We start from the raw sequence: 26,126 nt of genomic DNA, 5'->3' as shown, positions 1-26,126 counted from the left end.
AGCCCTGCTCGTATCGCGGCCGTTGTACGGTACTACTGTTGCTGAGTTTGAGGACTTGCTAGCAGCTAGGGTTGGTGCAGGACCTCCAGGCAGGACACCAACTAAAGTTACAGGCTCTTCTTTTCAGCTGCAGAGTGCCTGTCCATCTGTCTCCGGTGAGTAGCAGTCGGTAGCAGTGTATTGTTGTGTCACGGCGTCACGCGATGTCGCCGCAAAAGTTCAATATTTTCAACTCGGGCGTTGGCGCGATTTTCGCGGCATCGCGTCCATCGCGCCGCGCTATCGCGTCCATCGCATCGCCCGGCGCGATGACGCGACTAATCGCGTCTGTGCATTGACTTTACATGTAATCTCGACGCGCGACAACGCAGCATCGCGTTTGGTGTGAACACCCCTTAATGATAATGATGAACAAACAACAAAGCTTTTTGTCCATTATTATAAAATGAATCATTTCTCATTCCTGACTGTTTCTGGAAACAGAGCAGACCATGTTTCCGTTTAATTTCATGCTGAATGTTGTTTTTAAAATGGGTTTTATCGACTACAGGTGGAAGTTCAGTCATTACTCAGCCTTATAAATGTCACTTATCAATGAAAACCTTGAATTATGAATGAATGAATTATGAGGTTTCTAGGAGGCAGTGCTGAGCCCACAGGAACCAAAAAAAAAAAAAACATTGATTGTTTTCCAATTGGCTATTTAAATTCCTTGCGGCTGTTTAACTGAGTGATTGGATGATTTAGTGGAGGCGACAGTTAACCCTTCTGTCAACACGTCCATCCATCAAACGTTCCCAGTTGAGGCCTCCTGTTAAACAACTGAATTTATGGACCAATTAAAAGCTCATTACAAACAGATGAGTCACCAGCAGCAAACACCTCAGCTGCATGAAGGCTCAGGAGCTGATTGATCCTCTCAGGGACGCCGGTTCAATACGGGAATGAAGCGAGAGTTTCATTAGAAAAAAAAATCCCGTTAGAGCCGGGGATAAATCAGCCTGTCTCGTCTTATCACAAAGTTCATTTAGCATTTTGATGTAATTAGAAATAAGCAGCACTGTGATGATTCATCAATGGGCCAAAGCAGAAGTCTGTAATTTAAAGCCGATGTAAACAAGCTCAATTATCTTTGGAGACTTTTTCTTTTAGTGGAATTGAAATTATTGTTTGACGCTCGTCGCTGCATCGTTCGCCATCATCTTCCACAGTTTAACGATCTTTTAATCTGATTGAATTTATGAGCCAATTAGAGAAAAAAAAAACCCACTGCAGACGGAGGAGTCGCTGAACACCGCTCACAGTGCTTCAGAGTTTATTTATTTCACTGTTTTCTGACGTCATGTCGAAGGATGAGTTTGTTTTGTGTTTGTCTGCGATGTCACATGATGTCACTGATGTTTATCTCTGTTCTCTCTTCCTCTCTGTCACTGTGTGTCCGTGTGTGTCGCAGTGTTTTCACTGAGTCATCCTAAAGTCAGTTTTAACTAAGAGACAAGAAACAGCTGGATTTATACATGTTAGTAGCCTATCATGGACTCCTGTTCACATCTGGTATTAACATATCTCTGTCTGTCTGATCCATCCACATATCCAAATATAGCCAAATTATTTCACTGTTTCAAACTGATAAAACTTTATTTTCACTTTTTAGAACAGATGTGAACAGAGCATCAGGTCACGTCCACACGACTACGTTTTAGTTTTGAAAATTCATCTCCCTGCTACATTTCCTCTTTATTTAGAAAATGATGGTGTTGTGGTTTATTTTGGAAATTCTTGGGTTGAGTTTTATTTTGAAAAGTCTGGGGATGTGTTTGATTTTAAAACTCTGGGGTGGATTTTTATTTTGAAAAGTCCAGGGTTGAATTTATTTTGAAAACTCACAGGTTGTCTTTTATTTTGAAATTTCTGGCATTGCATTTCATTCAGAAAATTCAGGGGTTGTGTTTTATTTTGAAAAAACAGAAACAAAATGATAAAAGAGCTTGTTAGACCATCTACTTGTGTTGCACTGTTGAAAGCGTAGTCGTGTTGACGAAGCCGAACACCTGCACCTGCACAAAACACCTGCAGTGTGTGTGTGTGTGTGTGTGTATTTATATATTTACTGTACAGGTGTGTAATGACTCACCTGTCTCCTTCAGGGTCGTGTGTTAGTGTGTGTGTGTGTGTGTGTGTGTGTGTGTGTGTGTGTGTGTGTGTGTGTGTGTGTGTGTGTGTGTGTTTGTTGAATGTGTGAGTGTGTGTGGTGGCGGAGGGGGCATCTGATCAATGATCAATGTTTCTGATGTTTCTCTGCTGATCTTGGTTCAGTGAAATTAACTGGTTGCTATGGAGACGAGGCCACAGCTGATGTTACCTGTGCGTTACGTTTTCTCCCTCTCACTTTAAGGAGCCTCACACGGAGCCTCTTCTTGGTGAGAGAAAAGTGTTCTGGCCTCTTCTTCCTCTTTTCTTCTTTCTTTCTTTCTTTCTTTCTTTCTTTCTTTCTTTCTTTCTTTCTTTCTTTCTTTCTTTCTTTCTTTCTTTCTTTCTTTTTTCTCCTCCTCCTCCTTCTTCTTCTTCCCTGCCCTTCCTTCCCTCCTTCATATATCGGTGTCTAGATGAAATGTGCTGCTTTTTTTTGTGGCAAATGAGTTCCTTGATCAACTTCGCCGTCACGTGACGTGAGATCATTGACACGTGACACGTTCAGGTTCAGGTTCTCAGCACCATTCATCACAGATATTATTGATCGATCGATCGATTGAACGGACGAGCAACGAGTTGATCAGAGACCTGATTTGACAAGATAAATCGATGATGAGTCGGCTGGAAGTGAATCGGCACCGGGACGACGTGGGTCAAAGCGTCTCTGTGATCCACACAGACTGTTCAAGAGTCACATGACTGAGCTCTGATACAGTTTAGCTACTATACGTAGAATATGTAGTTTCAATATTGGACCTCACCAAACACACTTTGGGCCTCGTGAACACGACATCTCCAGGATGCACTGGAGGAATCCCTTCAAATTTGGCACAAACATTTGTTAGAAGTTGAAGATGGACTTTTTATTTTATTTTGGTGATCAAAAGCTCAGTGCAAGGTCAAGAATGTCACATTCAGGGACACGAGTCCATCAGGAGGAGATCATAAATATGTTTTATATCTTCCTGGAGGAGAATGATGAGTCTCTGATTGGACAAATGACTTAAAGTAATAGTTCAACATTTAGTCAGATCTTATAGCAGTAGTAGCTTCATCACCTTTACTTATCGGTGCATGTTGTTTTGAGATGGGCGGGGCAGAGACGTGAGCAGCTCAGTGAACAAAGTGAAGGTGAACGGTACAGGTCCCCTGTCCCTCATCATCAAACTCATCAAATACACAATCCAACAACTCCACAACGCTCTGGTGGACAAGTTGTGAGCTGCACATTCACCACGCTATGAGATAATAACAGAACGTTACCACACAGAGTTGTTTTAGAGGGAAATTCATGCAAAACCGCTGATGTGCGTTGTCTTCAGGGACAGTTTTTCATCAACAGTCTCTGTATTTCCCTCTAAAACAACTCTGTGTGGTAACGTTGTGTTATTATCTCATAGCGTGGTGAATGTGCAGGTCACAACTTGCCCACCAGAGCGTTGTGGAGTTGTTGGATTGTGTATTTGATAATAATAATAACAGAACGTTACCAGACAGAGTTGTTTTAGAGGTAAATTCAGAGACTGCTTGATGAAAAACTGTCCCTGAAGGCAACGCGCATCAGCGGTTTTGCATGAATTTCCCTCTAAAACAACTCTGTCTGGTAATGTTCCGTTATTATCTCATATAGCGTGGTGAATGTGCAGGTCACAACTTGTCCACCAGAGCGTTGTGGAGTTGTTGGATTGTGTATTTGATGAGTTTGATGATGAGGGACAGGGGACCTGTACCGTTCACCTCCATTGTGTTCGCTGAGCAGCTCACGTCTCTGCCCCGCCAATCTCAAAACAACATGCACCGATAATTAAAGGTATAATGAACCTACTACTGCTATACTGACTATAGGGATTCAAATGTTGAACTGTCCCTTTAAGTAGTATCAGTGTTAAAGCTCAGTCTAAGTGAGAACCGTCCTCCAGGATCCAGGACTCAGCTTTGACCCAGGTCGGGGTGCAAATTAAGAATATATATAATGATATAATAATATTAATAAAAACACGTTAATTTCCATTTGAACAAGTCATTTAATCCAGAGTTGGTTAAAACAAGTGAAAGAGCTGCGTTCACTTGCTTTAAAAGAAATCAGACATGAAGCTTCATATCAGCAGAGCGACTTAAATGACCTGTTGAGATGGTTCCTACCTCTCTCTCTCTCTCTCTCTCTTCCTGTTCTCTCCTTCACCGCTGATTAACGACTGGACCGAGCTCTGCAGTTACTCATAAACTCTGTGCTTATGATAACTGAGGACGCCAAAGCTTCACTGCTCTAGATAAGCGGCGCACACATGCACACGTGTCTCTTAGCTCAGTGTTTTTTTTGTTGGTTGTTTTTTTTGCTGTGTGGGTGAATTAGACGGTAAAAACGTCATCTGGTGGTGTGGCGTGGTGCGTTCAGGGGCCGTAGTGATTAACCTTTTTTCTTTATTCGTCTGAGACACTTTGAGAATTATTTCTGCAATAATCAACTACTGGCCCAGGATGTGTGTGTGTGTGTTTTCTTGTGAGTGTGTGACTGTGTTTTGTGTTTGTTTGGTTCCTGTTTGTGTGTTTTTTCTGTTTTTAAAGGGATAGTTCAAGATTTTGGCAAATTGGCAAATTGCCATAATCCCTATAGTCATAGCAGTAGGTTTGTTAACTTTAATTGTCGGTGCAAGGTGTTTTTATAACGGCGGAGCAGAGCCGCGAGCTGCTCAGAGCTACACTACGGAGGCTCATTATGGGATTTCTTGGTTTCCCTCATCAAACTCATCAAATACACAATCCAACAACTCCACAACGCTCTGGTGGACAAGTTGTGACCTGCACATTCACCACGCTATGAGATAATAACACAACGTTACCAGACAGAGTTGTTTTAGAGGGAAATTCATGCAAAACCGCTGATGCGCGTTGCGTTCAGGGACAGTTTTTCAGCAAGCAGTCTCTGTATTTACCCTGAATTTCCCTCTAAAACAACTCTGTCTGGTAACGTTGTGTTATTATCTCATAGCGTGGTGAATGTGCAGCTCACAACTTGTCCACCAGAGCGTTGTGGAGTTGTTGGATTGTGTATTTGATGAGTTTGATGAGGGAAACCAAGAAATCCCATGAGCCTCCGTAGTGTAGCTCTGAGCAGCTCACAGCTCTGCTCCGCCGTTCTAAAAATAGCTTGCACCGACAAATAAAGTTAACGAACCTACTGCTATGACTATAGCGGTTATGGCAATGGGCCAATTTGCCAAAATGTTGAACTATCCCTTTAAGTGATATAAATAAGCAGTTATGTAAAACCTGCGACCTGATGTTTCCACGCTCCCATCGTGGCTGCTGCTGTTTTTACGTTTATCCCCCCAAACATCAAATAGTCAAATTTGGGATTTAGATGAAAGTTAAAAAAAATTCACATAAATGTTGAATCTGATTTTATATTTAAACTTCACGTAAACATTGACATGTTTTCTGTTTGTGCAGATAATGTGAGGATTTGAATAAGATTTTACATTTTTTATTAAATGTTTTTCTTTTTTGGACTAGAAAAACAGGATTTAGAGACTTAAATTCATAAACCTGCTTCATGTCTGGCCTGTGTTTTAAGTTAAAGACTTAAAATCTTGTTATAAAGACGTAGTGAAGAGGAGGAGCACTTCCAATACACTGAGCGCCACCTCCTTTACTTACATAATGTGATTTTGTCTCGGTGTTAATTCGACAGGTTCAGAATGGTACAGTACGTGTTTATTTTGTGATGTGTTCTCACCTCTACCACCTCTACCTATCTCAAGCTTTTCCGTTTTTTATTTATTTGGTTATGAAACTAGCACAAAGGAAGCCAGACTGAAGACACGAATGTGCGACGATGCATTCACGTGAAAAAGTTTTTGCTGTTTTTCTGGATTTATTTTTTCTTACATATTTTCTTCTTTTTTTTCCCGCAAGTGAAGGCATCACACTTCCAACATAAATATTGGAGCTGTGACACATACAGTATATTATGATGTGGTTTATTACATAAAATGGGATAAATGTTAAAGCAGCAGCTCATCACCGACACTGTGTGTGCGTGTGTGTGTGTTTGCAGTCTTATCTGAGTGTTTGTGTTGATGTGGGATGTAGGTGTGTGTGTGCTAACGCTTATAATGTTCATTTAAATTATCGTGTGTATATACAGTATGTGTGTAGGTGTGTTAATGTGTGTATATGTGTGTGTGTGTGTGTGTGTGTGCGTGGAGGTTGAGATGACAGCAGTCGTCCTCTCTTGGTTCAAAGATCTGAACTCTGCGTCCTCTCAACCTCTGTCGTCATGACGATAGATGATGACATGACGATGTCTCATCCTCATCCTCATTATCTTCTCTGCGTGTTTAAGAGCTTCCTGTGCTTTGTCTTTATCTGTGTGTGTCTGTGTGTGTGTGTGTGTGTGTTCATGTGCTCTTGACAAGTGTGTTTATGTGTGTGTGTTTGTGTGTTGTATGTAAAAACACTTACAGCTGCTGCGATGTTACAGTGTTGGTGCTGCATTTTGACACAACCCACTGTGTGTGTGTGTGTGCAGGTGGTCCATGAGGCGTACTCCAGGTTCACGGAGGAGTCCATCACGCAGTCGGTGTGTGACAAACCGACGGAGAGCACAGAGGTCACCATCAAGGTCAGAGATGAAGCTATAACACACACAGTAACACAAACACACACATACAATAACACACAAACACTCACACATACAGTAACACACACTCACACACACACACACACATACATACAGTATAGTCTCGCTCACCAGACGAAGAAAGGTCTTGCTGGACCGACTCTGATTCTGAGATCTGTGGGAAAAAAAACGTCCCGGCTGTTTGGATTTCTCTAGACCAATCACAATCGTTGTGGGTGTTGCCAGGCAGAAAAAAAGCAACATATAACACCTAGGTCCTCCATAATAGCGACCCATAGATATACTGGCTAGATGCCGCCTTCTGCTTCTCAGCGTACGTCAATAGTGCCGCCATCTTGGTCCGGGGTTTCTGACCATAGACATAATATACGTCTGACCAGCAGTCAGACCCGGTCAGACCCTTGTAGAACAAATTTCAGTGTATTTATGCATGTGGGTGTGTGTCTGAGTATCTAAGTGTATGTTTAATACATTAAAAAAGAAATTATAAAAAATATAATATATAAAAAAATATATATATAAAAAAATGTTTGTTGTTGTTGTATCATAAATATATGTCTGACATTTATAATAAACCAAACGGCTTGAAAATCGGTTGAATATTCGGTGAGTTATGGCGATTTTAATGGTTGATAGACGTCTGTCTCTGTTGACTAGTGCAGTAAGTAGACGGCTTCCCGCCTGACCAAGATGGTGGCCGCGTTGACGTATTCCACTCAATAGAGTTGCCTGGGAACGTGGCATCTAGTCAGTATATCTATGATAGCGACCAAGGGGGCGACCAAAATAATTGCATTTTCATGCCATGTTTTGTTGTTTGGCGTTAGCCTCGCTAGCTCACTGAAGACGATGGGTTGAGCTTGATAGATAAAACTTTTGCCGTAGCCGGTCGGCAAAGAAGCCAGAAGAACGTCCTTCTTGGATTGCAAATGGCGTAAAACTTATCTTTGAATATTTTTACATCATCGTCACCTTCATCAGAAGTTGCCATTTTCAACTCGGAGATCAAAATATCAGGTGGTTCCAGTTGTTGTTTAGTTTCTTTCCTTTCGAGGGGAGTGTGAAAACTGCGACAGGAAGGTGGTAGGCTACTTCCGCCGCGTGGCTCTATTTCGCCATTTGGCCCCGCCCATGTACAACGCTCCCAAAATAGGAACATTTTGGGCCATCCAGACACGTGTGCAAAATTTTGTGAGTTTTTGAGTTGGGGAAAGGGGCCAAAATGGGGTTTAAAGACGGTCTATCACTTAGCCTAGCTAGCTTAGTTAGCAAGCTATAACGTAGCTAGCCTAGCCTACTACCTAACAGTTAGCTACGTTAGCTAAACACACTCGCCTACCGAGCTCGGTCCCGCCCCAAACATTGGATATCCCGTCCGCTCAATAACGCCCAATCAAATTTGTTTTCCTTGCTCGTGTAAACTCGTGCGGAAACTCGTGTAAACTCGTGGAAGGAGGCGCGACAAACCGGACAAACGGCCATTTCTGAACACCGTTAAACAGCAGTTAGCAGTAGAAGCTATGTGCTAACTGCTAACCTGCTGTGACCTCATCATGTTTCTTCTCCTCTGTTGTAAATAATGAAACGTGGTTTGATCTTTAATGGGTAAAAGAAGCTGCAGCCTGTGGGTTTTCTATCTAACCTACATTTTAACTGTGCTGTGATGCCTTCACTGACCGGTTTTCTGCTGTGGATCTTTGAGTCTTGTTGTCGTAGCAGCAGCGTTGGTGGTGGAAGGTGAATCTATAAATATGGACCTGGAAACATGAAGCTTTAATTATTCATGTTGCTTTTTCACTGACCTCGATTTTTTACCATTTCTCTTCCTCTTTCCTCCCCCTCTTCCCTCCTTTTCTCCCTCTCTCCTCCTCCTCCTCCTCCTCTTCCTCCTCCTCTCTGTTGGGGAATCCACTCCCCTCTCTGTTTCCTTTGTTTCCACCCACACCTCCTTTTTGTGCTCTCCCCATCTTTGTCTTCCATCTTTTTTGGTGTTTCCTTTTCTTTCCTCACTTCATCTTCCTCTCTCCTCCTCCTCCTCCTCCTTCCTCCTCCTCCTTCTCTGTCCTCCTCCTTCTCTCTCCTCCTCCTCCCTCTCCTCCTTCTCTCTCCTCCCTCTCCTCTTCCTCCTCCTCTCTCCTCCTCCTCCTCTTTCCTCCTCTTCCTCCTTCTCTCCTCCTCCTCCTCCTCCTCCTCCTCCTACTCTCTCCTCCTCCTCCTCTCTCCTCCTCCTCCTGCTCCTCCTCAGGGCTTGGAGGTGTCTAAACCGGGCCGTTACCAGACTCTGTCGTCAGATAACTTCCTGGAGATGAGCGACTCCGGGGTGGAGTTCACCTCCTCCGTCGGTCTCCCCCTGGACAGCGACACCGAGGCCGTGATGACCTACGCCTCCCACAAGCCCCTCCTCGACGCCGCGTCTCCCACGGCAACGACAACGGCGTCTCCCACGGCAACAACGAAGACCGGTGATGACGGCGCCGTTAACTCCGACAGCCTCGAGGTCAGCGTCAGCACCGTCGTCCCCGATTTCAGCGCCAGTCGAACCCCCGACTCGGCCATGAGCCCGAGCCCCGCGTCCAACCCTCGCTCCCTCGCCGCGTCGCCGGGCGCCGTCTCCAGGGGCAACAGCAGCCCTGCCGCCGCCACCGCATCCTCCGGGTCCGATCCGGCCCAGACCGAGGGAGGAGCAGGAGGAGGAGGAGGAGGAGCAGGAGGAGGAGCCGAGGGCGGAGAAGGCGAGCAGCAGCAGAAAGAGGAGTCGGCGGCTTCGAGCACCTGAGAGGAAACAGCAGGAAGGATTTTTTTATTTCGCTCGTCTCTCCTCCTCCTCCTCCATCTTGTTCTGAGGGGGTCATTCCTATGTTCCCACAGCCCTATGTTCCCACAGCCCTATGTTCCCACAGCCCTATGTTCCCACATTTCTAACTTTTGTTGTCACTGAAAAAATGAGGCCCTATGTTCCCACAGCCCTTTGGTCCCACCATTGGTTGGGTTTAGGCAATGAAGAAAAGAGTTGGTTAAGTTTAGTAAAAAGACCCGGTACACTGCAAAAACTCAAAATCTTACCAAGAATATGTCTTATTTCTTGTCAAAATGTCTCATTTCTAGTCAAAACTAATCTCTTTCCACTTAAAATAAGACTCGTCACCTAAAAATGAACTTGTTTTTAGATCATTTTCACTTGTTTTAAACAAATTTTCACTTAAAATAAGTAGAAAAATCTGCCAATGAAAGCAAGTTTTTTGTGCTTGTTATAAGGAAGAAAAACTTGCTCCACTATCAGATTTTTCTACTTATTTCAAGTGAAAATATCCTTGAAAGAAGTAAAAAGTGTCTAAAAACAAGCTACTTTTAATGTGATGAGTCTTATTTTAAGTAGAATGAGATTTGTTTTGAATAGAAATAACATTTTGACTAAAAATAAGTCAAATATTCTTGGTAAGATTTTGAGTTTTTGCATTGTAGAGGCTAGACAGGCCAGATAGGTAGAGAGAGTCCAGTGGGAACATAAGGCTGTGGGAACATAGGCATGGACCCGTTCTGAGAGCCTCGTCTCCTCCCGCTCCTCCGTCACCTCCTCACCTGGAACTACAACACAACCACCACACAGACAGAAAAATACAACATACAACACATCTACACAAAGCAGAGCTGATTGCACTATGCACCGAAGAATGAGACGAGATGCAAAAAGTTACTGAAAAAACAAAAAACAAAAAAATCTTGGAAACTTTGATTGAAATGAAAAACAATGCAATTCTGTGCGTACGGAGAAATGCATGCATTTAAATGAAACATTATCAATGTAGAAAAACCTTAGTGGAGCCGACGGCTGCATGCGGAAACTACAAGATACCATGACGACGGCGATGATGATGATGAAAGAGGTGAAACACTCTCAGCACTTTTAGGAAAACACCGAAGTGAGATATCAAACGAACGACCTTCGTTCCCGTAGAGAGGTCGATGAAAGAAAAGGCAGAGGACACAACAATAGAAACTACAACACGCACACCTACACACATGCAGACACACACATGCAGACACACACACACACACACACACAGCCTCCTCCTCCTCCTCTTCTTCATCCGCTTCCTCCATCTGAAAAACCTGCAAAACTCCAAACGAAGCCGTGTTCGAGTTTTCACATCCGTTTCTTTCTCTTGTAACTCGTTGGTCGAATCTGACACATTGACAATAACACAAAACACACACACACACAGACACACACAGACACACACAGACACACACACCTTGAAGAAACAACACCCGACCGGAGAAACGAGTCTCATCCGTTCTAGTTTTTGCGTGTGTGTGTGCAGCACTTCCTGTCTCGTCCTCAGTGTGACTGGATCCTCGGTCTCCGACGACGACAGAGAGGGAAGGAGGGGAGAGGGTTAATGACTTGCATGATTTAAAGACTCCTTCATCTTCATCTCACCAAACCTCCTCCTCCTCCTCTTCCTCTTCTCTGAATGTCGAGCTGCCAAAATGAAGCAAGTGAAAAATAGAAGAAGCAGCCACCGAACCAACGACACACAATACGTGATTATGACAGGTGAACGAGTGCGTGTGTGTGTGTGTGTGTAGGTAACACAGGCAGGATGTGTGTTTACAACCAGGTGACGCTTCTTATGGAGCCGCTACGCTACGCTACGGAGGCTCATTATGGGATTTCTTAATTGGTTTCCCTCATCAAACTCATCAAATACACAATCCAACAACTCCACAACGCTCTGGTGGACAAGTTGTGACCTGCACATTCACCACGCTATGAGATAATAACACAACGTTACCACACAGAGTTGTTTTAGAGGGAAATTCATGCAAAACCACTGATGCGTGTTGCCTTCAGGGACAGTTTTTCAACAACAGTCTCTGTATTTACTGTATTTACTCTGAGTTTGATGAGGGAAACCAAGAAATCCCATAATATAAGCCTCCGTAGCGTAGCTCTGAGCAGCTCACGGCTCTGCTCCGCCGTTCTAAAAACATCTTGCACCGACAATTAAAGGTAACGAACCTACTGCTATGACTATAGGGATTATGGCAATGGGCCAATTTGCCGAAATGTTGAACTATCCCTTTAAACAGAATCAGAACTGGAAATACGTATTTATTAAAATCTACAACTAGAAAGTTAGAGACAATAAAAAGTTAAATAGGACGTAAAAATTAAGTGATAAAATGTAGTTCTATATTTATGATTTGTACATCAGGTTGGGAAACCACTGCTCTAAAAGAACAGAGACATAAATGTAGTCAGCAGCAGCTCGTTAACAATAAAAACACATTTTCAGACGTGAAGCGAGGAGGCGTTTAGATCCAGTTCCCACAATCCTCCTCTTCTCCACTAATTAGCTCCTTCTTCTCTTCGCCGGGTGGATGAAGCCTGACTGAGGGTTAATGCAGGTCACAGGAAGTGAGTTCACACCAAAGATGTTCCACAGAACGAGAGCGAGACCTCTCACTCTGCTGCAGAAAAGGCTAAACCCCCACCAACATGTCCTTCCTCCTCCTCCTCCTCCTCCTCTTCCTCCTCTTCTGCACACTTCCTGCACCTTTTTTTTGGAGGGGAAGAAGAGCAGTAACCATGGCAACATCAGTCACTATACATGCTTGCACCCACTGACATCCCATAAAACCAAACCTGAGTGGTTTCCATCATAAACGAGGCTCCCAAGGATCCCATTTAGTTGTCACTGCTGTCGTCGGCTACCTCACGCCGTAACTGAATTGATGTCAACCTGATGACAAGTCGGACACACCCACAAACCTGCACCTCTTATATATATATATATATATATACATACATACATACATATACTGTATATATACGTATATATATAGGGGTGAGGGGGCGGGGCTAACCAACCAGACAGATGGACACACACACACCTGTATGTTTGCGTGTGTTCACTGTCTGGAAAAAGAAAAGCACAAATTTTAACAAATTTTGAAACAAGAAAAAAAAATGGACTAAAATGGGTAAAAAAACAAAAAACAAAAAGAAGTAGCAGCTACTGTAAATACAAGACCTGCAAAAAATAAAAAATAAATGACTTATTACAGCTTCTTATTCAGGAACGACTCGCCTGCCTGCCCTACTACACAGGCCATTGAATTATTGATTGTTATTTGATTTCCTTTGGCTGTTTTATAGGGCAGCGCTTCTGCTCATGCAGGGACTTGATCGAATTTATAGAAATAAAAACCAGAGGCCGACAGTCAAGGTTTCTCTACACCAGACTGTGTGTGTGTGGTGAAAACATCAGGACTGTGTTCACAAAGCATCTTACTACAAACTCCTGCCGAGACCGACTTTTACTACGGAAGTGAAAACTGACAGTGCAATAGGTTTATATTGAACTCAGTGATTAGTTAATGAAAGACTGATGAAATATGCAACATCCTGCAGGAATAACATACATAATATATATTAAAAAACACTGAGAAATAAACTGATACAAATTAAGTAATAACAGATGAAGTGCTGTTAATAATAGTAGTGCATTCTCCAAAATCCATCTGAATAATAAAGATTATTCATTCTCCATTAAGATTCATGAATCATGCGGAGATCGTGGCCACAGCGTCAATCTGCTTGTTGATTGGTTTGTTTCTGTTTCTAGGAGACGTTGTTGCATCGCTCACAAAGTTTATATCAGTTTATATTAATAACGAACGCCACAAAAACATTCAGATTAAATAAAAACCCTTAACAACAAATAAAGTATTAAACATCTGGAGGTAAAATGTGACGTTATTAAAGATTTAAAGTGAAGAAGGTTTTAGATTATTCTGGAAGGTGCGACCAAAATGTCTGAACAAATATAAAACAATAATAATAAAGTACGTAGGTAGGTGTCACATTTAGCACTAAGTGTCTTCGTCAGGAAAATGAAAAGACGTAAAGTTGTGACTGATTCATTTTTATTTTGAGTTTCTCAGGAGCGACTTTCAGCCTTAAGATGTTTTGTGAACACGAGCCCAGGTCTGTGGCGTATAGGTTCGACAGACGGGCTAGTGACAATAATACCGTCAATTAAATATGATATATAAAGCAATATTAATGATTATAGCACTGAAACATTACTAACATCTACAGGGTGGAGAGAGGAATCTGACACAGCACATGATTATCTCAGTCTCAGTCCGCTCTCTTGACTCATCCTGGTTTTCCACTGGTGTAAATATTCAGAATATGTGACCTGCATGTGAATAGTGTGAAAAAATATATATAAATATGTTTCTTACTGCAAGGCTTATGCAAGATTTTATACTTATCCAAAAACGCTGCATCGATCCTTTAACCACGTAGAAACGTAAAAGAGACGTCATGTTTACATTGTGTGAGATCCTTTCATCAGAGTTTTACCTCGGGCCGCGCGGGCGTCGTACCTGTCGTCTCCTCAGGGGGGCGCTCTCTGACACCTCGGTGTTTATGTTTACAACTAACAGGTACCAATACAGTCGCCAGTAAACCCTGAACTCCCTTAGCGCTTAAATTAACACTTTAGGTTCCCTCGTCTAAAAGTCAATACGTTTTCTGAATGGGATTTTGGTAAAATACTTAAAATTAGGTCTTAAGTTAGCTTAAGTTAGTTTCAGGCTTTGTTCTAGGACATAAAACACGTCAGTAAATACCCTACTGGTTAATGTTGAAGCTTTGACTTTAAAAAAAAGGTAAAAAAGGCGGATGCTAACAAGTTGGCGGATGCTAACAAGTTGCTCAATACGATGTCATCACCCCCCAACAGGCCAGAGTGTTCTTATGGAGGTTATTTGATGTTATTTATGGCTCTTCAACAAGTAAAAACAGTCCCATTTCCCCATTATTAGACAATGTTTTTAAAATAAAGCGGCCGAAATCGGGGGAAAGTTTAGTGGTGGTGGCGTCAGTCATGTGACCATGTAGTAGTCCGTTAGAGGCTAATGCTAGCTTTTTACCTCTGGCTGTCGCATTAAGCTTCAGATACGGTTATGTGAAGATTATCTCACTGAATTAAACTTGTAAGTATCATTTTCTGACATAATCCAAAACACAATGCAAAAATCCCATTCACTTTCTTTTCTGGGAAACAGCATGAATAGTGCAACGCTAAACTTCCGGGTTTTGACGTCAGCCCTGGCATTCACTCTCCTACACACATAGGCTAGCTACTTACATCCTGTCATAAGAAACTGAATGATACTGTAAGTATAAAAAGTAGGAATTAAAAGTTGTTTGTTGTGGTGAAAAAGCAACGGCAACCAGTGAGGGTCAAATCACATGAGTTTAAGCATAAGTCGCTATAGTGTTATAGCATTAAATAAACTCCAGTAGAGTGTAGGCTATAGCTTGTGTGTGTTTAGGCTAATGTTGACGTTAGCTTAGCACAAAAACATCCCTGCTAACATTTGCTCTAAATGTGTTTGATAGAGTTTCCAAGACGATGAATTTCTGTCCCGTTTATGAAAATGTAGCTTCAAATCCAGAATGTTATCATTTCCTTTCAAGTTAAATTTGTTTCTTTTTGCGGTTAAACTGGTTAAATGTCTACATCATTACATTAAAGACTGATTACAAAATGGCTGCAGAGACACTATTTATGGCATTTACATCCCATAATAACACGTAGAGTTGACTGCAGCTCATTAAAACAGAGCTATCAAAGCAGAAAAGCTTCTCGTAGCCTACTGATGAGTTCTTCTCTGCAGGAACCTGGCTGCGAATTACCCATAATGCCTCACTGTAATAATCTCCATATCACAGTGTAGTTGGTTGATTCAACATTTCACAACGACACAGTCAGAGCTGCTCAGAAACCACGGCAACAGATTAATTCAGATAAAAGAGTTCACAAGTTCTGAGAAATAGGCCTACAACTTTTTTTATTTTATTTCAGAGGGTCCTTGAACTCATCGCGTCTCTGTGGGTGGGACGTCAGCCTGTGAAACCTGCTGTGAGGGCGATCGGCCTCCTCCTCTGGGTTTTAACCCGGCGTCTGTGGGAATAATAGAAACGCGGCTGATGTAAGACTCATGAAAGGATTTCACTTTTTCTGTCGTTCAAAAACCTCGGCCTGATGTTTTTGGGCTTTTTTTTTGTGTCTCATTACACATCACAGACTTTAATTCACAAAGCCTCTCGGAGCGGGAGCAGCTGATCCATGTGTGGGCAGATTTAATACGATGTTCGCTCTCACTTTCAAAAGATAAAGTGGAGAAGAGAAAAAAAAAAGCATGAAACAAAGTCTGAAGCATTGCAATTTTCCCAATTCACCCTGAATGCAACATATCAGAGGAAGTTTCACTATAACGTTCACACTCATACCGCTAAACACAAAAAAGGTGCTTTTTAACAGCAAGCTTTAAAAAATATTATAGCCTATATTAATATTATTTTCTATAGCTCTTTTATTTTCACCTACATCTTGATATCAAATACGAATTAATCTTTTAACGACTTTAACCCATTGAATGCCAGGTTTTTGTCACAATTTTAGATGGAAAAATGAATTATTTTCAATAAACTACATGCAAAGTAGATGTTTTTTTTGGTTTTGGATTATTACAGCCTGGGATATGTCAGTAATTCAATACAGAATACAGATTTTTGTGCGTTATTATTATTTATCAAATACTCACACTCATACCGCTAATTTATAAGGTCACTATAAAAATATGATAAATTGATATTATTCTACCACATTTTTTAGGCTTAATCTTTAAACCAACATCCGTCCTAATTGTAAACATGAAATAATCACTAATTTTTAAAGATTTTAACCCTTTGAATGACAGATTGAATGAAACAGACAGCGTCAACTATGGGAAGTCACATGTATTTTTCTTCATATACCAAATATGACACCATCTGGTGGCGAGAAGTAAATACGATCAATTCCAAAAGACAAAAGTTAAGATTGACACCCAGATAAGATAAAATAAATATATTATGCTTTAATGGAAGTGAGATCAATGGGTTTCAATGGGACTTTTTTGTGTGTGTTTAACAGTACAAACCAGATGGATTTCTCTCCTGCTCCGTAGAGGGAATTACTGCATTACTTACTGTATGTCTGCTTGAAAATATGTTTTGTAGTCACACACACACACACACACCATGATAACACAACCCCACCACCACCTAAGAATGTTTTTATACAACGAGTAAAAAAAAAAAAAGATGAAGTCAGTATTAATCTAGAGTTAACCTGAATTTTCATAATCAAATCAATGTGTTTACGTCATATGCAAAGTAAATCGACAAAAAAAAAAAAAAAAAAAATCAAACACTTCCTGTGAATGAATAAATGAATGAATGAATGAATGAACATGCTCGGGAACGTTTCATCATGCTCATCATGAACCCTTTTTGTAGCATCACATTTAGCACTGAAATGACTCTTCTTGCTACTGACGTGCTTCGTATTTGTCCTTCCTTCCTTCCTCCTCTGGTATTATAGCCCTTCTACCTGCTGTCCCGGTCTATACCTAAGAGTTAGTGTACCTGTCCCTGCAGCATGCCCACCTGTAGATTGCTTGTGGGACAGCAGGCGTGATGCTGATAGCTCATAATGATAGTAATAATAATAATAATAATAATAATAATAATATGAATTGCACTTTTTCTGTACAGTCCCCTCCCTCCCTCCCTCCCCCGGGGCCGGTTGACTTCCACCGGTCCATCCTGATCTCTGAGCTCTGGGTTTGTTTTTTTTAATTTCCCATAAATATCCCCTGTCACCTGCAGAAGGTGATCGTTACAGGAAAAACGCTGGTGATTTTTTTTTTGCTGCCACTCATGAAAAGTGCTTTTTATTTTATTTCCTGCAGGTTTTCTGCAAAGAGAAATAAGAAAAGTTATGTGTCGTTTACATCAGAGTTTGTTCCAGTGAAAAATAATGAACATAGTTTAGAAAAACATGCAATTTTTTTTATCAATGACACCTTTGTGACATGACAACTTTTGTATTTTGCTATAAAATCAATCAAAAGCAGCTAATTGTATGTAATTATACTCTAATTATGGACTCCCATTAATCTGGTGTCTTAAATAGAAACGTTAAAATTCAGATTCTATGTTTTGTTTTTTAAATATCACATCTCATCTCATCTCCATCTGTTAAATGTGTAAATTTACAGTTTCTATTAAAAATCCCAGTAGCTACCAGGCGTCAGGATGGGCCGAGGCCGAGCTCCACGCTGTTGTTGGTTTCAGCTCATGACTCAGGCAGGTGAAGTGTTGTCACTGTCAGTGTTACATCACATTTTACACTGTTAACTCGTCCAATTCAGAGGTTTTATTTACTTTTTTTTTTTTTTTTTAAATATATATATATATTTATAATAATGTTTTTGATAAATGATTACAGAGGTTTTGTCGTACACTACTCACAAAAAGTTAGAGATGTTCGACTTTGGGGTGAAATTGATGGAAAATGAAAAATGTTGATGGTAAAGTGATATTACATAATGAAAGTAGATCATTTAAATAGAAATATGGGATGTTCATTTCTTCATCTCCAACAATGTATTGAATCAAAAACAACAGTGGTGGGTAGTTATACCACAACAAAAGTCAAGACAACCTAACCTGAGACCGAGACCAAAACAATACAAGACCATCACTGTATTCAGTCCCAGTCCTCATAATAACCATGTGTCTTGTCATCCTACATTATTCCTCCTCAGCTAAAAAGAAAAAAGATGATTTGATCTAAAAATCTAAACCATATTTAATGTAAATAAAGTTTGGATTGAACAGAGGAACACAGCACAGAAGCTGCTGAAGTCTCCTCCAACTGTTCAGATGGTTTAACACAAGCAGATACTTTAGTGCAACTATTTGAATCATCTGTAACTTATTGAATTACCAAAGTGAGACAGAGACACAGAGAGATTTGCGGTTTATCACCTTGTTAGAGACCAGCATGGACTGTTATAAGGACTGAAACCCTGAACAGTTGGACATATGGTGCATTCAAAGGTCTAGAGAAGGTCAGATTGAGTTCACCTGTACAGGGTTATAGTGCATTTTATAGGTGCAGTCTGATATTTCATCTCAAAGTCGAATATCCCTAAAACATTTTGTGTGAGTAGTGTGATTTGTTTTTCACTCAAGTTTCATAAAAAAAAAAAAAAAAAAACTCTCCTCTTAACTAACGACACAAACTCCTCAACACCATCCGTGGTCGAAGAGTCAGAATAATCTCCAACGTCACCTCAACCTCGATGGAAAAACATGAATAAGAACTTCTGCTCTGATGCTCAGCTGAGCTTTTGTTTTTTTGTTTTTTGTTCATTTGAATAAACTTTATTTATATCAGCCGGACAATAAAAACCTTCCTCCAACCAACAACAACACACAAAACAAACAGGACATGTTGATTTGTTGAAAGTGTGTGCGATTTGAACAGCTTCCTGGTGCTTTTCAATAAAACTTTATTGATCTTTCTCACACACACACTGGTCCTTGCAGCAGAGGAAGTTAGAAAAACAACAAATCTACCATAAATAAATCAAAAGTATACGTAATAATATGTAATGAACACCAAAAATCGTATTTATTGTTGATTTAGTGGAGTTCTCGGTGTCTGACTGTCAGTGAACGCAACACAGAGACCAGTGTTGTTCTCAGGTTGGAGGAAGGAAACAAAGGTGAAAGGTGTTTTTTTTTATAGAGAAACTCTGATTTTCTTTCCGTTTGTGGACGATCGATCATGTGTAATAATAATTATTGACTGTTACAATAAACTTCACTGTCGGTTTCATGGACGAGCCACTTCTTCCACCCCGTTGTTTGCCTGAAGAATAAATACATAAATCAGTGGTTATTTCTATACCTTTTGGCATCCTGCACAGACTTTTGTAAAAGCTTCTCTCTTTTTCTGTAATGAATGAATAATAAATACAATTAAATGAATTTTCAACAGAGAGCGGATCAGACTGTTTATTTATTTCATCCAAACAAAAAACTGTACTGTACTCTTGTTCTTCCTTATCTGACCTATTGTGCCGAAGTTTGGGGTAACACATATAAAAGCACCTTACACACGATATGTGTCATGCAGAAGCGTGCAATAAGAATAGTGCATAATGTGGGGTACCATGAACATACCAATGTATTGTTTTTAAAATCAAGAGCATTGAAATTTAGAGATCTAGTGGACTGCAAAACTGCACAATTTTTGTATAAAGCAAAGCACAATCTACTTCCAGGAAAAATTCAAAAAATGTTTGGGGAAAGAGAGGGAGGGAACAACCTAAGAGGGAGAGGGAAGTTAAAGCAACCTTTTGCTCGTACCACGTTGAAAAGTATGGGCATATCTGTTTGTGGAGTGAAACTTTGGAATAGCTTACCAGAAGATATTAAAGATAGTAAAAATGTTGCCCATTTAAAAACAATGTTTAAAAATAATATTTTTGAAAAGTACAGAAGTGAAAATGTTGAGAGCAACAAAGGGAATTAACTTAATTTTGCAACAAACATGAAGTTTTCTTGTTTGTTTGATTCGGACTGTTTTTTAGCGTATAGGATTGATATGGGATGTGTAATGTAACCTAGGAAATTTAGACCTGTTTTGTTTTTGAGTTGTGAAGGTTTGTGGATATAGGATGCTCGGTGGGGGACGTGTGTAGGTGTATGTGTGTATGTGTATATGCGCCATTCCGATCAGACTGCTTATGGTTTTTTATAATGAAATGAAAAACGAGGGTGCGGCAGCTATAAGCTTTGCTTCAGCCGCAACCCTTTTCGACCAGCTATATAGTATTTGTTGAATTTGTTTTGTTGAAATTTTGATGCTGTGATCGAAATAAACACTCGTTCATTCAAAAACTGACTTCAGTTATGGATAAACTGGTGGACCCTGAACGCATCCTGGCTATTCAACATTATACAATGATCTGAGAGAAATAGTTTTACAGTGTGGACTGACTCCCCCTCCTCAGACTGAGTGGGCGCTGCTGCTGCTGCTGCTGCTGCCGTCTCCACAGACCCACTTACTCTCTTACATAACATCCACTTTAGGGGATAAGATGGCGGTTGGCGGGTTCTAGTGAGGGGGAAGAGGGGGGAGGAAGAGGAGGAGGAGGAGGAGGAGGGTTTTTGTCTGTATAGGGGTAAAACAACAGCAGCAAATAAACCAGAGTATACTCAGAGGATTATTATCAATGTGTGGCTCCACTCTCTAAATAACAACTAATAATAAACATAAGAGTTTTTCAGATGTATAATAACAGCTGAAAAACTCTGGTCATAACTTACAGTCACTACGCACCTTATTTTTCTACACACAGTTACACACAAGTGACGATAACAACATATAGTATAAGAATATAAAGAATAAGAATATAAACTAAATAAAATAGTAAAATAAGAACAAACTATACATAATAAAATAGCAATAGCAAATAAAATAAAATGTGACGTACAAAATTATATACAAAAACAAATTGGCAGCGTTGATTTTAGTGCAAGAAGAAAATGTGCGTGTCTGTGTAATGCTGCTGCTGCACTGTAATTTCCCAGATTGGGATTAATAAAGTCTATCTATCTATCTATCTATCTATCTATCTATCTATCTATCTATCTATCTATCTATCTATCTATCTATCTATCTATCTATCTATCTATCTATCTATCTATCTATCTATCTATCTATCTATCTATCTATCTATCTATCTATCTATCTATCTATCTATCTACCGGTATAACAAAACCAAAGTGAATGGATTTAAAAAAACATATCTAACTCTGTCATTGAAGACACTTAAAAACATAGTTCTGTGCATGGTTCAGTGTCTGAAACCATTCAAAAGTATATATTATATACATTTTCAAAAAAGTAGCCCACAATATTTTTTTTTATAAAAGTACATGTCAGTACACTTTGCATGACACTCATGCTCTACAGCCATTGCTTTTATTTATTTTTGATCTAATTTATAGCTGTAATATTTATTTTAGGTGAGAGAAATATGACCAACAAAACAAAAATCTTTCAATCTTAACTTGTTGAATTTAGTTTAGTTAATGTTTATGTTGCTGTTGTTATTATTATATGTGTTGATATTGATACTATTCATTGTTTCTTATTCATTATTTATTACAAACTGGTGCTATCATTTAAATAATGAGATTATGAGCAAAACAGAAAAAAATTACATTTATATACCAAAAAAAATATGAATAAGTGTTAAAGAAGTCAAATAAACAATCACAATAATATTATAATTAGAAAATTAATATAATTTTCTCTCTGTATATGACATAATTTGAGATATAAACATGTGGAAAAGATGAAATAACATGTCTGTCTATCTATCTATCTATCTATCTATCTATCTATCTATCTATCTATCTATCTATCTATCTATCTATCTATCTATCTATCTATCTATCTATCTATCTATCTATCTATCTATCTATCTATTTTGGTAAGGAAGTTGAATTAAAGACTTTTATTTTGGTACTCCCCCTCCTATCTATCTATCTATCTATCTATCTATCTATCTATCTATCTATCTATCTATCTATCTATCTATCTATCTATCTATCTATCTATCTATCTATCTATCTATCTATCTATCTATCTATCTATCTATCTATCTACCGGTATAACAAAACCAAAGTGAATGGAGTTAAAAAACATATCTAACTCTGTCATTGAAGACACTTAAAAACTTTGTTCTGTGTATGGTTCAGTGTCTGAAACCATTCAAAAGTATATATACATTTTCAAAAAAGTAGCCCACAATATTTTTTTTTATAAAAGTACATGTCAGTACACTTTGCATGACACTCATGCTCTACAGCCATTGCTTTTATTTATTTTTGATCTAATTTATAGCTGTAATATTTATTTTAGGTGAGAGAAATATGACCAACAAAACAAAAATCTTTCAATCTTAACTTGTTGAATTTAGTTTAGTTAATGTTTATGTTGCTGTTGTTATTATTATATGTGTTGATATTGATACTATTCATTGTTTCTTATTCATTATTTATTACAAACTGGTGCTATCATTTAAATAATGAGATTATGAGCAAAACAGAAAAAAATTACATTTATATACCAAAAAAAATATGAATAAGTGTTAAAGAAGTCAAATAAACAATCACAATAATATTATAATTAGAAAATTAATATAATTTTCTCTCTGTATATGACATAATTTGAGATATAAACATGTGGAAAAGATGAAATAACATGTCTGTCTATCTATCTATCTATCTATCTATCTATCTATCTATCTATCTATCTATCTATCTATCTATCTATCTATCTATCTATCTATCTATCTATCTATCTATCTATCTATCTATCTATCTATCTATCTATCTATTTTGGTAAGGAAGTTGAATTAAAGACTTTTATTTTGGTACTCCCCCTCCTATCTATCTATCTATCTATCTATCTATCTATCTATCTATCTATCTATCTATCTATCTATCTATCTATCTATCTATCTATCTATCTATCTTGGTAAGGCAGTTGAATTAAAGACTTTTATTTTGGTACTCCCCCTCCTATCTATCTATCTATCTATCTATCTATCTATCTATCTATCTATCTATCTATCTATCTATCTATCTATCTATCTATCTATCTATCTATCTATCTATCTATCTATCTATCTTGGTAAGGCAGTTGAATTAAAGACTTTTATTTTGGTACTCCCCCTCCTATCTATCTATCTATCTATCTATCTATCTATCTATCTATCTATCTATCTATCTATCTATCTATCTATCTATCTATCTATCTATCTATCTTTCTTTCTTTCTTTCTTTCTTTCTTTCTTTCTTTCTTTCTTTCTTTCTTTCTTTCTTTCTTTCTTTCTTTCTTTTTACTTTATTTTGGTAAGGAAGTTGAATTAAAGACTTTTATTTTGGTACTCCCCCTCCTTCCTCTTCCTCTTCCTCTTCCTCCTTCTCCTTCTACTTCCGCCTTGTGCGAAAGGCGCCCTGGCCGCCAGCCAATCAGGGGCGGGGCAGGACGTGACGTAGCCTCCAGCGCGAGGAAGCCCCGGGTCTGGCGCGCCAAATTTCAAAGGAACTTCCTCCTGGGAGGAGAAGAGAAGAGAAGAGACGGAGAGAGAGAGAGACGGAGGCGAAGCGGCGGCACCGACGACCGGAGAACAACGGAGAGCTCGGTAAGAACCGGAGGAAGAGGAGGAGGAGGAGGAGAGGAGCTTTAACCGTGCAGGATGTTAACCGGCGGACGGTGTGTGCGTGCGTGTGCGTGTATATGCGTTTTACCGGGAGTCGAACTCACGTCAGCTCCGATTAAACTAAACTGACCCAGAGAGACCGAACCAGGAAGTTCTGTCACTCTCTATTACACACACATACACACACATGCACATGCACACGCACACACACGGTCGGTAGCTGCAGCAAGGTACCGGCTCGATACCCGTCCGGTAGCCTAAATTACCGACTTTAATCCGACTTCTGTTCACGTCAAATGAGGAGTTTATGTAAAAAAAAAAGTCTTTGTGTCCCGGTCCCATGATGGTCGGTCGGTCTGTGCACGCAGCAGCTGACGTACGCAGGTTACGTACGTACGGTCGGCCCCACGGCGTACGAGACATTATGTTTTCTTTTTTTAAAAACTATTATTATGGTTTTTGTTAGGTTATTGCACATTAATACATAATAAATGCATATATTATATACACAGTGGTGTAGTCTAACTTGTTGTAGTGGGTAAACCGGTGTCACACATAGACTATAGTTGGATAGTTTTGTTGTAGTGAGTAGGATATAACATAGACTACACCACTGATTATATTTCATTTCATTTCATTTCATAACCTTTATTTAAACTCGGAGATATATTGGAGTAACCTCATTTACAATATAGCCCAGATGAAACACAAAACATATAAGGACAGAAGAGAAGACAAGACATTTGAAACATACAAAAGCATAACAGAATACCAGAAGTTAAAGGTGACTAGGATAAATTGAAACATAGTTAAAACCAGGAGCAGTTAGAGGTAAAATAAGATGTAGTTATGGTTTTAAATTGTCCCGTTGATAAAAGTGAGGTAAGTTTCAGGTTGTAGGTGCAACAGTAAGAGAAGCTGGTCTTTCCAAGTTTGGTGTTAACAGAGGGAACCTGCAGTGTGAGCCAGTCCTTTGAGCGTGTACAATAGAGACCTGCATTAAAAGATACTAGTGAGTTAATATAGGATGGTAAGAGACCAGTAAGAGCTTTAAAAATAAATAAAATCCAGTGTCGATCAGGCCTGGTAGATTAGCGTGGGCCATCCGACTTTGGAATACAGGTCACAGTGATGAGTGTTGTAGCTAAGAGACCACTTTCACAAATGTTTCTTAAAAGCATCTCTACATGTATGACAGTCATTCTTTTCTTTTCTTTTTAAAACACAAACACAACTCATTCTACTTAAGGAGGTCAATCACCTGAACCACATCTGGTTTTATAGGAAGATTATAAAAACCACTGCTGGGATTAAACATTGACATTATCCCACAATCTTCCAGAGTTAAAATATTCTTGCTGTGTTGTTTAGGAATAAATATATAATATAACATGTTTTCTTTGCATTATTATTGTTGTTATTATTCAAGGTCTGAAAAGACTTGATATTTTTTTGTTACTTACACTAGTTTAGTCAATTTCAGCCAATAAAAGCTCTAAATGACAATATTTTTATTTCAATTTTGGTAGAAATGTTGTCGGTAGTTGAGTAAAACAAAAATTTTACTCAAACACATACCTATAAATAGTAAAACCAGAGAAACTGGTCATTTTGGGAGTGGTCTCTTAATTTTTTCCAGTGCTGTAGACTATAGTTAGATAGTTTTGTTGTAGTGAGTATAACATAGACTACACCACTGATTATATATCTGATTATGAATAAACCTGACACTAAGTTGACTGGAGATATTAACCAGAAGTCGTTTCTCTTTCCCCTTTTTGTGTTTTTCTGTCTCCTCCAGGTTCAGACAGGTGTGTCTCACCTGAGAGACTGTGTGTGGCTGGACGTCAACAGCTGCTGCTGCTGCTGCTGCCAGGAGGCTCGGATTTTAATCTCTCTCCCTTTTTTTTTTGACACACTGACTCATCTGACGGCTGCAAATATTTAAACTCTAAAAGCTAAACATCACGGCTGTCAGGTGGTTTTTTTTTTAACCTGCACCTGTCCAACCTGACAGCGTCTTTTATTCTGAAAATCCGGGCTCAGCTGCTCATTATGTATTCATGTATTCACAGCAGGTTTTCCATACTGATGCAAACATCTGCTGCTGCTGACGCCTCTTTAGTTT

The 26,126-nt window shown here is 39.5% G+C and overlaps 2 protein-coding genes across 2 annotated transcripts in view; both read left to right on the top strand.

The window, feature by feature from the left end:
* Positions 1-9,611, top strand: part of LOC146977904 (uncharacterized) — a 34,275-nt gene extending 24,664 nt beyond the window's left edge. Inside the window, exons 9-10 of the mRNA XM_085790531.1 lie at positions 6,725-6,817; positions 9,081-9,611. Coding sequence (XP_085646657.1) covers positions 6,725-6,817; positions 9,081-9,611 — 624 coding nt within the window. The remainder of the gene's footprint in view (positions 1-6,724; positions 6,818-9,080) is intronic.
* The window catches only part of LOC146977901 (flotillin-1), a 364,493-nt gene that overhangs the window by 87,150 nt on the left and 251,217 nt on the right, over positions 1-26,126 (top strand). The window lies entirely within an intron of this gene.

This window comes from Trachurus japonicus, chromosome 11 (assembly GCF_045865225.1).
Source record: "Trachurus japonicus isolate A0001 chromosome 11, Traja_1.0".
NCBI lineage: Eukaryota > Metazoa > Chordata > Actinopteri > Carangiformes > Carangidae > Trachurus > Trachurus japonicus.
This window is presented reverse-complemented; position numbering and strand designations above follow the sequence as displayed.